The following is a 17,231-nucleotide window of genomic DNA, read 5'->3' as shown; positions in this document are numbered from 1 at the left end:
GGAGCTGTATACTCAAGGAGGAATTGAAAGAGCACATTAACAGCAAGCCACAGTAATGCGTTGTGGTGTACAGTGCTCTACCTGGCCCTATAGTATGGAGGCTTGTTACAAATTGTGTGGTGCTTGGTGCACATCTGATGATTTCACTTTGTTCACTGAGCCTATGAATTGTCTTACAATGTCCAATAACAACGAAGTGGGTGCTTTCAGTGCCACCAGGCATTCTGCAGCATATGTTGGAACTAATAAAGGTGAATTATTTTCCAAACAATACTGTTTTCTTGAGTAAATGAAAACACTTAAAAAAAAAATGTGTGCAAGTTAAAACTAAATACATTAAAACCTTAATAGACTTGTGGAACAGAGCTTAAAGAAGGGGAAGGAACATTCATGTCCATTTTAGCTTCACATACAGCAGTCATGGCTCTTAACAGGTCAGTGTATGTGAAGTTGTGGTTGTCTTTAATGTCCCCCAGTGTGAAGTGGTAGGGGTAGGGATGTGGCCCCTGATGCCACATGGAATATGGAGTATACTGGAGTTCTCCATGGCCTTCAGAGCGAGGTGAGCCTGGGATTGTTGAATTATTAGGTCCAGAAGAGTCTGCAGCATCTGTGTTTGTTGATAGAGAAGCCCCTTTATGACCTGGTGCATCTCCCTCTCTGACTCCTGGGCCCTTCCCCTGTCTGATCTTTCCTTCTCCCTACAGTCTTGCAGTATTCATCCTCCAGGTCCTCTGTTCACAGTCTGATGCAGCACTGGCTTGCAGAATCCCACTGAAAATGTTATCCCAAGTCCTCCTCTGGCTCAGGCACTCACCAGTGTGGAAGAGAAACCCCTGATTGCTGCAACTGCAGCAGCTACAAATAAAACACACAGAGGTTCCGTTGTCAGTATAGTCACAATGGAAAACGAAAGTTAAGATTCAGAACTCCCTTCCCTTGTTTCCCTAAAATGTTAAACAAGAGGTTGACATTTCTGCTTCAGAGTGATTGTGCACAGCATCACTCACAGCTTCAGCCATGGTATGCCCTGCCAGGGATGAGGGAAATGAAGGGGGGAATTGCTCGGTTGCATAAAATTATGAATATAGGGCAATGGCACTGAATACTGGCACCATTTTTACACCGGCGTGGGCTTGCCTTTGCTCAACTGCCTGAACTGCAGTGAAGTCTCAAATAGGTCCTGGCTTGTGGCATAGCTGGACACCTCCCCAGTTGTATGTCCCCTGTTGTCGTCCTCATCCTTGCTGTTCATGCCAGGGGCCTGTGATTTGCGTTCCTCAGTGGTATCAATGGGGGAGTTTGAGATGGTGGTATATCCACCAAGTATGGCATGCAGCTCTTTGTAAAAGTAGCAGGTCTGCAGCTTGGCACTGAATCGACCGTTGGCTTCGTTGGTGTTCTGGTATGCCTGCCGCCATTTCTTTGCTTTGGTGCTGCTCCGTGTCGTACCCCTTCTGCCGCCCCCTGTGCAATCTGCTCATAGATGTCCACATTTCTATGGATGGTCTGTAGCTGTGACTGCACAGTATGCTCTCAGGCTCAGGAAATCCAATCCTGTCTGCTCCTGGCTGGAGCATGTAGCTGATGTGGAGAGCTGGGCAGTTGTCCACAACAATGGAAAACTGGTAGTTGTGCTCACCAAGATGGACAATCAGGAAAAGACATTTCAAAAATGTGGAGGGCTTTAAGGTCTCTGTGATGCCTGGGCAGTGGAGTTCACAACCGTGACCAGAATGGTCAGTGTTGGGTATTATGAGACGACTGCTGGAGGACTGTTAGGGTCAACATACCAAAGGGGTAGCCGTGTTAGTTTGGATCTGTAAAAGCAGATCCAGAACAGAACTCCACTGGCCATCACATACAGTCTCCAGCTAAAACCTCTCCAACGTATCATCAGTGATCTACAACCCATCCTGGACAACGATCCCTCACTTTCACAGGCCTTGGGTGGCAGGCCAGTCCTCGCCCACAGACAGCCCGCCAACCTGAAGCATATTCTCACCAGTAACCATACACCGTACCATCGTAACTCTAACTCAGGAACCAATCCATGCAACAAACCTCGATGCCAACTCTGCCCACGTATCTACACCAGTGACACCATCACAGGACCTAACCAGATTAGCCACACCATCACCGGTTCATTCACCTGCACGTCCACCAATGTAATATACGCCATCATATGCCAGCAATGCTCCTCTGCTATGTACATCGACCAAACTGGACAGTCCCTACGTAAAAGGATAAATGGACACAAGTCAGATATTAGGAATGGCAATATACAAAAACCTGTAGGAGAACACTTCAACCTCCCTGGACACACAATAGCAGATTTAAAGGTAGCCATCCTGCAGCAAAAAAACTTCAGGACCAGACTTCAAAGAGAATCTGCTGAGCTTCAATTCATCTGCAAATTTGACACTATCAGCTCAGGATTAAACAAAGACTGTGAAAGGCTAGCCAACTACAAAAACAGTTTCTTCTCCCGTGGTGTTCACACCTCAACTGCTAGAAGAGGGCCTCATCCTCCCTGATTGAACTAACTTCGTTATCTCTAGCCTTACCCACTCTTGCTTGCATATTTATACCTGCCCCAGGAAATTTCCACTACATGCATCCGAAGAAGTGGGTATTCACTCACAAAATCTCATGCTCCTATATGTCTGTTAGTCTATAAGATGCCACAGGACTCTCTGCAGGGTCAACATAGGTAATGCAGTGTCTACGTTCACTCTGCGTCAACCTCAGTACATCGACCACGGCTCAGTGCTGCTCAGGGAGGTGCTATTACTATGTCAACATAATGGAGAGCTTATGTCGGAAGGAGACAAAATTGGACACATTCAACTAGGTTGATGCAAAATGGCTGATGTTGACATAACTTTTTAGTGTAGACCAGGCTTTAGACTTGATAGGCCTTGGAGAAGAGAGCTAGAGGCCAAGATGCTTCTGGCTACGGGGCAAAGCTACCTTTCCTGAGGCTGCTGTAAGAGAGAGATGCCTATGCACTGCTCATTATAAGTCCTGTTCAAGGAAACCGGATTTGTGCATCTTGTAAATAAACAAGCTACATTAAGAGGTTCACTCTCACTTATTTCTGCTCCAAATAGGAAGCTGATCTCGCATGGTCCTGAGTTCTGCTACTGCTCAGCAAGGGGTCAATAACTATAAATCACAGAGAAGGGGGCGGGGGGACATTTCTCTAGTTGTTTTCAGTTTTATTTTGTATATGTGGCAGTGCTTTGAAATTACTTATTAATTGTTTGAAGTTCGCTGGGTTCCAAGTTAAGTTCAACCACCCAACAGAGAAATACCTTCATTTAATTCCAATTCACCTATGGGTGTCTATTTTGAAGTGGTTGGTCAGCCTCTTCAAACCAGTAATTCTGAAGGAAAAAGTGTAGTCCCTAATTTTATAGAAGCATTTAATTTTCTTGGTTTATCTGCAGAGATTGCCATGATAGTTCCAGCATAGGCAGAGGTATATCATTAAAAATAAAGATGTTGACAAACACTCAGTTTTCTACACTGGGTTTCCTTATTGTGGTGCAACATGCTCAATTTATGTAAAGAGCACTTAAAAAAATATGGAGTATTTTTTTCCTTTCATTGCACAGAGGAGTAACAGATGTGTCTCATAGTTAACTAATGTTTTACTTTTAGATTGAAGATGAACCAAACAAAATATGTGAAACAGACAGGATAGCTATTAAAGGCAACATAGTACACTTGATGCTTAGCAGTCCAGAACAAATTCAAAAACAGGTAAGATGACAGAATGAAGTGGGGTCTTTTAGATTGCTTCACTGAGACCTTCGGGAGGATGTTGTGCCTACAAGCCCTGATGGGAGATCAGAGTCATGTTCTGGGGTCTCCCAAAGAGTTTACTCTGTGTGTGTGTGTGTCTCTATAGTCATTCTCATTCTTTGTCTTTCTCTCTTTCCTCTCCCCCTGCCCAAAGAGAACAAGTGGATAAAATAAATGTTTTTTTCTTTAACTTGTGATCCCTCTCAATCTAACTAGCTTAAAGTGAGTGAGCATCTAGGTATTTGTCATGTCAGTCACTGTCGCTCCTAAGGGAATTCTGTACCAAAAAAATAAAAATTCTGAGCACAGTATTTTAAAATTCTGCATATTTCATTAGTCAGTAAATGTGGAGACTCCAGCATGGCAGTGGGGAGCATAGGCCACTGGCTGCATGGAGGTGGGAGATCACCCTGCCCCTTGGGACACACTCATTGGTGAGGCTGCACCAGACCCCAACACAATGCAAGGGCTGGGCTTGCCCCAGAAACACCCCAGGGCCATGCCCCTTCATGCCATATGTACTAAGATAGCAAGTGAGAGGGGGACAGAGTCTTGCATGCCTAGCCCTGGCCCCGATCCAGGTGTGAGGCAAGCAGGGTTAGCCCAGTGGGAATCTAGGTGTGGGGTGAGAGGGTTCTGTGTGGGTGGTTTGAAGGGGGAGATACGGATGCAGAGGCTGTTTGGGGGTTCCTGGTGCCGGGGGAAGGGGACTCTGTGGGGAGGATCCAGATGAAGATGGTTGGGGCTCAGCAGGTGTGGTCTGGGTGCAGGGGTGGGGGTCCGGTTGCAGGAAGGGTAAGAATCACCGTGGTGGGGGTTCGGATACAGGAGACTGAGGGGTTTCTGGGGCGGGGAAGGGGGTGTTCTGGGTTGCTCTGGTATGGGGGGGTCCAGATGCATGGGGGTTGGGTGGACTGGGGAGCAGGGTAGGAGCCACCAGCAATGGTACAAAATTCCCCCAGGAGTAACTGTCGTATGTAAGTACTGATCACTATGCTGCTCACAAATGGTATAATATAATGGTTACATTTCCTTTCCAGTTAAGTGACGCCATTAGCATTATTGGCAGGGAAGACTTCCCTCAGAAATGGCCAGACTTGCTGACCGAAATGGTGAATCGTTTTCAGAGTGGAGATTTCCATGTCATTAATGGAGTCCTTCGCACTGCACACTCCTTATTTAAAAGGTATTAAGGGATTACTGTGTGGATTCCAGAATTTCTACTAAAATGCACAAACCTTTGCTTATTAAATTGAATTTTGTGGTTGTGACTTCTAATTGAAGTTACTGACTTTATAATGATTGGTCGCTTTATTTAAGTGGTTATTGAATTTCATACCTTACATGGACAGTTTTAACTGTAGCATTTAGTTCTTGCATTTGCTTGAATTGACTTGTCTCAAAGTTCAGAGTTCCTTTATAAATAATTAGATGCAAGTTAAATCAGAATGAAGTGCTATTACTATTTTTTTCCCTCCCCCTCCCTTCATTTGCCAGATACCGCCATGAGTTTAAATCAAATGAACTGTGGACAGAAATCAAACTTGTCCTTGATGCCTTTGCACAGCCCTTGACAAATCTCTTTAAGGTACAGGATTATTTCTGAGAGTTGTTTGAGCTTCTTTTAAGGATGATTTAACACTTTAAATTGACTTACTTGTGAATTCTTGTGGAATGCAAGTTACTTAGAAATAGTTGTTTAGAAACGTACTAAATTTTAAACTGAAATCAGGATGCCAGAACTAAAGTCATCAGTACTCTGGAATGTGCTCTCAATAAAATTGTAACATTACATGGCATTTGCAATACACCCAATACATTTCTGTTCATGTTTCCTATTAATCCTTTCTTCTTTTCTAGGCCACCATTGAACTTTGCAGTACACATGCAAATGATGCCAGTGCTTTGAAGGTTCTCTTCTCTTCTCTAATTCAGATTGCAAAATTGTTCTACAGTTTAAATTTTCAGGTGAATCTTAATTTATTGTTCCTAATTATTGAGTCTGCTCTGAAGGAGACAGAGCTGTTATGCTTTAAGCTGTTATGCTTTTTGCTGTAGAATCAATTTAAAAGATCCCCTCTGAAGCATACTATCTGGTCAAGGTAAAAGGTATTAACCTGTGCCTACACGAGGGAATAGGCAGAGGTTGAGATTGACTAATGTGTTTGTTAATTTTAGTCTGTCTTCCTGATCTAGGTAAACTCTAAGTAGCAGATCAGAGAGGCAAAAATACAAGGGTAGCTAGTTACAGGTGAATTGCAAAAGACTCTTAAAAACAAAAACCCTGAATTTGTGACCACTCTGCTTCTTCATAATGCATCAAGGAGCCTGAAAAGCTTTTGTTGCTTATAGTAAGGTAAACAATAGTGAAAACGATCAAAATGTCAATTTTGGCCTTTTCTCGTTTTGTTAGGAGTGTTCAACCTTAATTACAAGAGCCGTAGTGGTGGTAAAGGTTCAATGGACATTGTTTCCCAAGTGTCAAACTATTTTGCATGTCTAATAAGGCTTGACAGAAAACAGTTGTAAACAGTCTCAAGCAAATCAAATGAGAAGGGATTTTATTAACTTTAAGTTTGATAGCAACATCATTTCACAATTTTTTTATTGCCATAGAATTGCTAAGGTATAAAACAAGCATATCTGTGTTTAAAAACACGCTAAAAAGCAAACTTTTAGACTCTCTATACAATGCAAAGCACCCATGTGAGTACAGGCCCTTGAAGTTTGATAAACGTCCCCGTAGACTGTTGGAGTCCACTCCTGTTTCCTTCTTTTGGACTGAAGAGTAGGATTGAGCCTGTGCTTTTGTGTTTTTGTGTTTGAGGCTAAGGGGGCAAGAGGAGTAAGAGTGTCTTTAGTTAGGACAAAAAGGGCCGTGAGTTGCCTCTCCCTGACCATCTTTCAGAGGAGAAAAATCTCTCATGGCTCCTAATATCCCCTGAAGTGGCATCTACAAACAGATACTAGAGATAGAAGCTATAACATGAAGTCTCTGTCAGGGTCTTGCATGATTTCCTATGTCCTTGTCCATCTTCCTTTTTGAGAAAATAAATGAATGAACAGTGGACAGTAAAGCTGCCAAACTAGTATAACCAGGAATGAACTTAAAATGTGCATTTCTTTCATACTTTTTTCCCCTCACAGGATCTTCCTGAGTTTTTTGAAGATCACATGGAAACCTGGATGACAAATTTTCATAGTCTTTTAACTTTAGATAACAAACTTTTACAGACTGATGTAAGTATTCCATAAAATTTGCCTCTGTTCAAATCTGTTTGCAATGGGAAGGAATGACTAAGGACTTGTCTACACTGGCAACGTTAAAGTGCTGCTGTGGCAGCGCTTTAATGTGGCTTTTGTAGTCATGGCACAGCGCTGGGAGAGAGCTATTGATGGACCTATCCTCTGTGAACTTATCTAATTCTTTTTTGAACCCTGTTATAGTTTTGGCCTTCGCAAGATCCCCTGGCAATGAGTTCCACAGGTTGACTGTGTGGTGTGTGAAGAAGTACTTTTTGTTTGTTTGTTTTTAAACCTGCTGCCTATTAATTTCATTGGGTGACCCCCTTGTTGTGTGTTATGTGAAGGGGGTAAATAATACTTCCTTGTTCACTTTCTCCACACCAGACAGGATTTTATAGACCTCTATCATATCCCCCTTTAGTCGCCTCTTTTTCCAAGCTGAACAGTCAGTCTTTTTAATCTCTCCTCATATAGAAACTGCTCCATACCCCAATCGTTTTTGTTGTCTTTCTCTGTGTTTTTTCCAATTCTAATATATCTTTTTTGATATGGGGCAACCAGAACTGCACACAGTATTCAAGGTGTTGGGCATACCATGGATTTATATAGTAACATTGTGATGCTTTTTTGTCTGATCTATCTCTTTCCTAATGGTTCTTAACATTGTTAGCTTGTCTGCTGCTGCACATTGCTCAATGATGCCAAGATCTTTCTTGAGTGGTAACAGCTAAATTAGACCCCATCATTTTGTATGTATAATTGAGATTGTTTTCCAATATGAATTACTTTGCATTTATCAAAACTGCATTTTGTTGCCCAGTTTTCTGAAATCTCTCTGTAACTCTTCATAGACAGCTTTAGGCTTAACTATGTTGGGTAATTTTGTATTGTCTGCAAACTTTGCAACCTCACTGTTCACCCTCTTTTTCCAGATCATTTATGAATATATTAAGCAACATTGGTCCCTGTACAGATACTTGAGAGACCTTGTTATTTACTTCTCTCCATTGTGAGAACTGTACACTTATTCCTATATTTCCTTGTATTTAGAATTGTGAAACACCAATTCAATAGCATTATAAAATACTTGCCTCTTTTTTTTTTTTTTTTTGATAGCTGACTGTTCACTAGTGTTGAAATTTGCATGTTTGAGTTTTTAGTTTTGTTTTATATGAGGATGAAGAGGAAGCTGGATTATTGGAGCTATTGAAATCCCAAATTTGTGATAATGCTGCTTTGTATGCGCAAAAATATGACGAAGAATTCCAGCCTTACCTGCCTCGTTTTGTCACAGCGATCTGGAATTTGTTGGTCACGACAGGCCAGGAAGTTAAATATGACTTGGTAAGTTGTTATATATTTCCATCCAGTTTTAGAATAAACAGTTCAGTTGTGCTAAAAATGGTCCGTTTTATGTTCTAGTTGGTAAGCAATGCAATCCAGTTTCTGGCCTCAGTTTGTGAGAGACCACATTATAAACATCTGTTTGAAGATCAGAATACCCTGACAAGCATCTGTGAAAAAGTTATTGTTCCCAACATGGAATTTAGAGGTAACTAATTTTTTTTTAAGGCATGTTAGTAGCAATTATGACCCGTAAAGGATAACTTTGGGTATAGTGGTGGTTTTGTTACCTGCATAGTAACGTAAGGGCTGCATGATTGGATCCTATGCACCCTTGCACAAGAGTCAAACCAAGTCTCTCTAATAGTATGCTCATCTGTTGAGTTGCTGTGCAAATGATCATGTAGGAAAATCTCAATTTGGGAAGGAATGATGGAAGTCCTTTCTCTTGTAACTTCAAGTTGAGCTATTGCTTTGAATTTTTAAAGTTATTAGAGCAAACACCAGAATAATTCAGGCTGTGTAACGAGGTGGGGCATGGAGAATTTACCCCATCAAGCTTTAGTGGTTCATCTGTCTGGCTCATCTGAATCATTTTGATCCTGGGGCTAGCAAGACTTAACCTGTAACGAAAATTTATTGCAGCAATTGGAAGCTTCTCTTCTTTCTAGTGCATGAGTTTGAAAGCCTCTTGGTGCAAATACACTTAAAATATATTGAATGTGCCCCATCTTTTCTACATCCAATGTATAACAGCTCATGAACATGAAAGAAAAAGAGTTACATTTGTCAGTTAAAGCTCATTGTGTCACTTGTTATGCATCAAGCCCAATATGCTATGTAGTAGCTAGCAAGATCTCTTAATCCCATTAATATCACAGAACACTGTTAAACCATAGTTGTTGACACAAATTATCTCAATTCTTTGCCAAGAACCAAACAAACGAATTAATTAGTGTATCTCATAAATGGTTATTTTCTCTGCAGCTGCTGATGAAGAAGCTTTTGAAGATAATTCTGAAGAATATATAAGAAGGGATTTGGAAGGATCTGGTAATGCACAGATATAGTGGGAATATTTTACATTTTTAAACATAATGCCAAAGAACTGAAGTAGTTTACTGAAGTTTATATATCTTTATTTTTACACTTGGAAGGTCCTTTCCAAAATCAGTTCTAAAGAGACTTTATCCAAATCTTGAGAAAGTTGACTGCCATGCAAAAGAATAATTGTTCAGTTTTCTTAAACTATAATAGGAAAGAGAGTGGCTAAAAGTCAATGTGTTGCTATTGAAAGACATAGCAGAGTTTTAAATACTACAACTCTGACCTGGAATTAGGCACACTTCAGATGTACAACAATAATAATAACTAGTACCTAGTTCTTATGTAGTGCTTTTCATCCATTGATCTCAAAATGCTTTACAAATGAGGTCAATATCATTATCCTCACTTTACAGAGAGGGAACTGGCATTGAGGTGAAGTGTCTTGCCCAGGGTCACCTTACAGGTCCATGGCAGAGCCAGAAATAGAGCCTGGGTCTTCTGAGCGCTTATCTACTAGGCAACACTGCCTCCACTATTGGCATTTATTCATGATGATCCTGAAGTTCTGTGATATAATATGCAGTGGTGGTGTAGCCATGTTGGTCCCAGGACTGTAGAGAGACTTCTTGTGAACTAGTATACCGCTCTTATCGAATTTAGGCAACTGGTTACATTTTATATGAACTTTGAGGCTACTTGGGATACTAGGAAGACAGCCTGATGCATCTGAATCTGATTCTGATTTCCCTTACCTCAGTTATATTATGTTGGAAACCAGTTGGGTAAATCTGCAAACAGTTATGGAAAGTAGGTTGTTACTTGTGTTGTCCAGTTGGAAACCTTAAATTTTTAATCCATTTTTTTAAAAGCTCATTCCATATCTCGAGTTTGTCTAGAATAAGCTCCAGTGTGTACATGTCCTCTTTGGAAACAAAAAGAAAATTTTACAAAATTGTCATGCAAATTTATTAGCCCAGGCACTTTATTGTGAGAGTAAAGAGAAAATTATGATGAAGAAGAAAACTCCTTGCATACCTGTCAAAAAAAAATTTTTCATTGAGCATTAAATATGGAGTGCATGCTATCAGCAGTGTTACATATCTTTGCCTGTATCCTAGAATATTGTTTAACACTCTGTTAATCTACTGCTTAAATTTTCTGCATGGATTTAAACTTATCCATTCTATGTTCATCCCAGTAAATAAAATATTTGACTTAATACTGTACATGGCAATAGTTGTTGGTAGTCAGTATAAACTATATTAGGTATGTAGGTGACCTAGATCCATTCATTCTTTCATATCCAAATAATCTTTTTATTTCTTTTTTATACAGATATTGATACCAGACGCAGAGCAGCCTGTGATCTAGTACGAGGCTTATGCAAGTTTTTTGAAGGACCTGTAACAGGGATCTTCTCTGGCTATGTTAATTCCATGCTGCAAGAATATGCAAAGAATCCATCTGTCAACTGGAAGCATAAAGATGCAGCTATTTACCTTGTAACATCTTTGGCATCCAAAGCTCAGACACAGAAGGTACTTTTACATGCCTTTTATTTTAAACCATAATGTATCCATACACACATCATAGAGTTAAAGGCCACTGGATTGTCTGACCCCCTACATATCACAGACCGCTACCATCACCCAGCACTTGCACATTGGTCTAATTTTGGTCCTTGAATTTAAAGTATTACAGCCCACAGGAGACTAAATTATGTACCACAGGTTGATTGAGTTTGTTACATGGTATATACTGGCAATAAATTAATTAAAGGGAAGGGCATTATGCTGATGATCAAAATTTGGCCCACTGTATATGAATTAGAATGACCTTATGAGAGACTAATACAATTGTCTGCAATCAAGCATCGTGAAAAATGTTATGCACGCTTCTTTCTTGCTGTTCTGCCAAAGAACCCGAATTCTGCTCTATAGCTCTCTTGCTTTCCAGTTGTGAGCATCTGAATAGCAGTACTCAATTATGATACATTAGATGGTTGTGATATAGATAAGGATTACGAAACTGCCATGAAACACATCTCCACTTGATGTAAGAGGAACTTGATTTCACCTCTATATAGAGGTTATAGGATTAGCAAGTGTCAAAAGTACTTTCTCAGTTCAGGTGCTATTTTATGTTGAGCTTTTAACATTGCAGCTAGAAATGATGCCAAAACAAATGTGTGCAAAATAATTGGAGAGGATGTTCTGAATGACAATACCTATGTAGCACCTAGACTGTGGTGATTGAGCACTTTATAAATAACTAGATAAATTTGGGTGCCTTCTGTAAAACCACTTGGAAATAAGTTAGAAAAATAGATGAATGTTGATGTCTATAAAGATTTTTCTTTTTTCTAGCATGGAATAACGCAAGCCAATGAATTTGTAAATCTGACAGAATTCTTTGTGAATCATATTCAACCCGACTTAAAGTCTGCTAATGGTAAGTTGAGGGTTACGTATGCCATAACGCTCCTTTTGTAGCATACCTAAAACCTCTTTGGTGGCCGTTAACTTTTATTGATGATTTTTCAGATGCACAAAAGTTTTAAGAGTAACAATACTGATGGCTTGCCTGCAGCGTATACCCACCCATTTTTGAGTAAGGTAGCAAAGTCAAAAATGTGATTATAGGAGACTGAATATTTTGTATTCTGCTGCAGCCGTTTATTCTGTGGAAGTATTTGGTGGGGCTGAGGATGGGAGGTTTTTCATATTCCCATTTGATCCATGATAGACGGCTGTCTTCAGCCTAGAAATTCAGTTAACTATTCATGTACAAACTACCTCAGATTTTTTTTTTTATTTTTTTATTTTTTTTCGAAGTACTTCTTTAAACTGTGTCATGAGGTTACCTTGATCAGTTTCATGGCTTACCATCACTGTGGTCTATTCACGCATCCGGGCAGAGTTCCTCTGGGCGGCGTCTGCTGGCTCCCTTGACGCCTTCAAGGAGCAGTGGGCGCTGTCCGGGGTTCTCTGCTCGGTGTCCCAGTCAGGTTCTCTTTGTTTGACCCTTTGACCTCACTCCCGTCCCTGTTATCTCATTAGTTGTCCTCCGGAATTATTTGGTTTCCAGGCCCTGTGGATCCTCCCCTTAGGCTGGGGGGAGGGTCCTTTAGCAGTTGGCAGGCTCCGCCCACCCACTTCCTGGTTCCCAATAGGATCAGTGTGGTGGCTAGTGTCATGTCATATTGTTGTAGGTCAGGGCTATGAATAACTGATCAGACCAACTCAAAATCCAGAGTTTAACATATCTGATCGTAAAATTATAAAAAGCAAAAAAGAAGCAAATGTGGAGAGAGCATTACGTTCTTACAACTGCTACATGCTGTGTAAGTTCTCCTACAACAAAGTCCACGTTATAAAATTTTGAAAATGTATTGTACAGATAACTCATGAAGAATTCTTTGAGCTGCTGTCAACTCTGTATGTAATTTTATTTAAATAATAATCTCCATATACAATAATGCCCAAAAGCTCACTAAACATACCATTCATTTGTAGTGAATGAATTTCCTGTGCTTAAAGCTGATGGCATCAAGTATATCATGATTTTCAGGAACCAAGTAAGTTGTTTTTTTAATCCTCCATTACTAGTGTCATTTAGCTTGCAGTCATTTTATACTTACTAAGCCTAACGAACTAATTTCTACACAACATATAATAAATTACTTCAACAGATATTCAGTAACCTCATGTTCCATGATAAATTAAGTCTGAAGGTGAATATTAGTGGTATAAAAAGCTTGTTAATGTTCAGTTACTGTTAGAATAGGGAACATTTAGGATTTCTTTTCCACTCTTAAGCTTCCATGTGCACAGAGAAGTGAAGTGACTTTTAGCTAGGGCTTGCCCAGTTGCCTTTGTCATGACATCTGTTGTTACAGGAAGTACAATAATGTTTCCCCTCTCTCTGACTTTTTGAAATGTAGCAAGAGAAGACATTAGGTATTTCAGTTGTATACTCTATTTTTGCTAAGCTTTTGAAATCACAGGTATGTATTATTTCAGAAGACAAAAGGGCCTGATTCCACACCATTGGAATCAATGTGATCTTTTTTTTAAAAAAATTAACTGTAATGGGAGCAGGATTGGGCCCCAAAATAAAATCAGACAGCCTGATTCTGCTACCTTAGTCATGGTGAGTAGTACCTTATTCCCCAAGCATTCCTGATCAAATTGATACCACAGGGGATATCAGAGAGCTATTTTTCATCTAATAATGGGGGAGAAAAGTATTTTAGGTATATCAAATGCTGGTAGAGAAGTCTATAAAAATGATCAACATACAGACATTTAAGAGGAGAAAAAATATTGAGATCTTAATTTAGAGATTCTTTGCATAATAAAATGCGGAAGAAATATTTAAAAAAATCATATTATATTGATAGGGAGCAATACATAGGTGATGACAGAAAAAAGGTTATGGATATCAGGTGGTCAGGGTGTGATATTAACTGCTGGAGAAGCCTGCCAGAGATTCTTTCTGATCTCCTGCAGAACTTGCGTTGTCTCAATGAAACAGATTCTAAGGTGAATGTTTTCTCAAAATACAGGTGTCTGATTCTACAATGTCAATTTTAATATTATATAAATATTGTCACTATTATTTTTGTAGGTACCTAAAGAACAACTTTTGGTGTCTATCCCTCTCTTAATCAATCATCTGCAAGCAGAAAGTATTGTGGTTCATACTTATGCAGCCCATGCTCTTGAGAGATTGTTTACCATGAGAGGAACTAACAATGCTACACTGTAAGTTTTCAGTTAGAAGTAATTTTATCTCTGGGTTTTTATCATCATTTTAGGGGATTTTTTTTCTCTTCATATCAGAGTATCCTAAGTTGCTCAGAAATTGTATTTTGAATAAAACATTGAAGTGTTGCAAAACTGTGTTTTTCATCTACAGCATTACAGCTCCAGAAATGGCACCATTTGTAGAAGTGCTACTGACAAACCTTTTTAAAGCCCTGACATTTCCTGGCTCATCTGAAAATGAGTATATTATGAAAGGTAAGAAATTCCATACTGTGCACTGAGAAACTGACTTAACGTGAGGTAAGAAGCTACTCTAGCTATGGGCCTCTGAAAGTCTGATTTGAAACGCCTATTTTATGCAGCTTTTTTAAAAAGGTGGATAGACACACTAAATGCAGGTGCTTATTAGTCAAGTTAACATAGCTAATTTTGCCATGGTCCAAATGTGGAACCCAGGAAATATAGTATCTATAGCAGGCTTGTATGTGACAAAAACGTAGCAAGGCCTCAGAGGAGGGATGTGGCAGCTAAAACAACGGGCCCTGATCTTAGCTGGGGCCTCTAGGCTCTACTATAATACAAGATCAAAGGATTTATACGTATAACTGGCAAGCCGGCGCATCTTCATGGATGTAAAATTCTCTATCTCAATTTATTTACAGCTGTCATGAGAAGTTTTTCTCTGCTACAGGAAGCTATAATCCCATACATCCCTTCTCTCATCGCTCAGCTTACGCAGAAACTGCTGGCTGTCAGTAAGGTAAACAGAAGGCTATCTGAGCACAATGTTCACTTCGCTATTAGCTGCTTCTGCTACTTTTTTAAGGCAGAAATCTGTTTTGTTTTTCTTAAAAATGATTTTTTTTTTGTTAAAATACTGGGTGTTGCACAACAAATTGTCAATTAAAATAATAATAAGCAGCTTTTTTACATTTGGTAGGAACTCATTCTTCATACCTAACAGTGAAATAGTATCCTCTTTTGTAGACACAGGTTCCTGCAAAGTTTCCCCTCTTTCATTTGAAATACAAGCTTTATAAAAAACTTAAGTGTATTTATAATATAACAATTATTTTAGTACAAGCTTTTGTGTATACACAAACAGCCAATATATAAATCTGGATTTGTCATGGATAGTCACATGCATCTTAAAACTGTCTGTTTTTCCTTTGTATTGGGGACTTCTCAGGCAGTTGTTTAAACCAATGAAATATGGAGGCTGTAAATGTTATTTATAAAAGAAGAAATTAACTCTTGATATGTTTAAATCTCTTGATCACTAACAGATTTTTTCAGTTCAAGTTGGACTGCTATACTTTATGTAGACAATCCTGTGAAGACTACAGACCACCTTCAACTGCTAACCAAATAAACTTTTTTTTTTAAAGCCTACATTTTGCTGTAGGGAATAAAGGCCATTCTGTATAGATAAAGAATTGAATGAACATTGTTACGTAATTGCAAAATATATTTTTTATTTTTTTCAGGAGATGTTTTCCCATGCTGTTTCTTTTTTTATATTTGTTTGGTTTATCTAGTTATGAAAACCGTATTTGTATATTTCCAAAACAGATAAGAACTTAGACAACGAATATTAGTGGATCTTGCTGCTTTATCCCATGGTGTCAGTGGAATTATTGTTAGAAAAATATAGCATAATGCACTTATTCTTTGACTAAAATTAGATTAAGAAGCTGTAGATTTCTATTTAAATATAAGTTACATTGTGTTAAATAACTGACTTGGCTCAAAGTCTGAGTTGATTGTTTATTCATAACTTGTTTTTAGAACCCAAGCAAACCTCACTTTAACCATTACATGTTTGAATCAATATGCTTGTCGATAAGGATAACTTGCAAAGCAAACCCTGCTGCTGTTGGAAGCTTCGAAGAGGCTTTGTTTATGGTGTTTACTGAGATACTACAGAATGATGTGCAAGGTAACTAAAAGCAATAAGTAGTCTGTGTTCCCATCCTATGTTGTAGTGTATGTGCAATGACTTACTACACATATCTGTTAATGCAGTAATTCTGAGTTACATATTATATCTACAGTTCCAAAGAGCTTTATTTATAAAATACAGTATCCCAACATCTCCTTGGTCATACAGGACATGCCAACTGAAAATTTAACCAATTTAAAAAAAAAAAACAGTTCACTTACAACTAGGGATGTCAATTGCAGTTAACTCACGTGATTAACTCAAAAAAATTAATCGCAGTTTTAATCGCACAGTTAAAAAAAACAACTGAAATTTATTAAATATTTTAGATGTTCTACATTTTCATATATATTGTATTCTGTGTTGTAATTGAAATCAAAGTGAATATTATTTTGGATTACAAATATTTGCACTAAAATTATAAAAGAAATAGTGTTTTTCAATTCACCTCATACAAGTACTGTAGTGCAATCTTTGTCATGAAAGTGAAAACTTACAAAGGTAGATTTTTTTTTAACATAACTGCACTCAAACAAACAACGTAAAACTTCAGAGCCTACAAGTCCACTCAGTCCTACTTCTTGCTCAGCCAATTTCTAAAACAAACATTTATTTTAATTTACAGGAGATAATGCTGCCCTTGTCTTATTTAAAATGTCACCAGAAAGTGAGAACAGGTATTTGCATGGCACTTTTGTAGCCGGCATTGCAAGGTATTTATGTGCCAGATATGCTAAATATTTGTATGCCCTTTCATCTTTCGGCCACCATTCCAGAGGACATGCTTCCTTGCTGATGACGCTCGTTAAAAAGAAATGCGTTAAATAAATTTGTGCATGATCTCCTTGGGGGAGAATTGTATGTCTCCTGCTGTTTTACCCGCATTCTGACATATATTTCATGTTATAGCAGTCTTGGATGATGCCCCAGCACACACTGTTCATTTTAAGAACACTTTCACTGCAGATTTGACAAAACTCAAAGAAGGTACCAATGTGAGATTTCTAAAGATAGCTACAGCACTCGACCCAAGGTTTAAGAATCTTAAGTGCCTTCCAAAATCTGAGAGCATC

The 17,231-nt window shown here is 38.9% G+C and overlaps 1 protein-coding gene across 2 annotated transcripts in view; it reads left to right on the top strand.

Moving 5' to 3' along the window:
* The window catches only part of CSE1L (chromosome segregation 1 like), a 33,215-nt gene that overhangs the window by 8,041 nt on the left and 7,943 nt on the right, over positions 1 to 17,231 (top strand). For both annotated transcript variants that reach the window (XM_034787917.1, XM_034787918.1), the window contains exons 4-18: positions 3,667 to 3,768; positions 4,851 to 4,996; positions 5,308 to 5,398; positions 5,671 to 5,778; positions 6,958 to 7,050; positions 8,233 to 8,400; positions 8,479 to 8,608; positions 9,388 to 9,453; positions 10,783 to 10,985; positions 11,814 to 11,898; positions 12,963 to 13,024; positions 14,077 to 14,213; positions 14,368 to 14,471; positions 14,879 to 14,976; positions 16,005 to 16,155. In XM_034787917.1, the coding sequence (XP_034643808.1) occupies positions 3,667 to 3,768; positions 4,851 to 4,996; positions 5,308 to 5,398; positions 5,671 to 5,778; positions 6,958 to 7,050; positions 8,233 to 8,400; positions 8,479 to 8,608; positions 9,388 to 9,453; positions 10,783 to 10,985; positions 11,814 to 11,898; positions 12,963 to 13,024; positions 14,077 to 14,213; positions 14,368 to 14,471; positions 14,879 to 14,976; positions 16,005 to 16,155 (1,744 nt within the window). The remainder of the gene's footprint in view (positions 1 to 3,666; positions 3,769 to 4,850; positions 4,997 to 5,307; positions 5,399 to 5,670; positions 5,779 to 6,957; positions 7,051 to 8,232; positions 8,401 to 8,478; positions 8,609 to 9,387; positions 9,454 to 10,782; positions 10,986 to 11,813; positions 11,899 to 12,962; positions 13,025 to 14,076; positions 14,214 to 14,367; positions 14,472 to 14,878; positions 14,977 to 16,004; positions 16,156 to 17,231) is intronic.

This window comes from Trachemys scripta, chromosome 12, assembly GCF_013100865.1.
Source record: "Trachemys scripta elegans isolate TJP31775 chromosome 12, CAS_Tse_1.0, whole genome shotgun sequence".
Taxonomy (NCBI): Eukaryota; Metazoa; Chordata; order Testudines; family Emydidae; genus Trachemys; species Trachemys scripta.
This window is presented reverse-complemented; position numbering and strand designations above follow the sequence as displayed.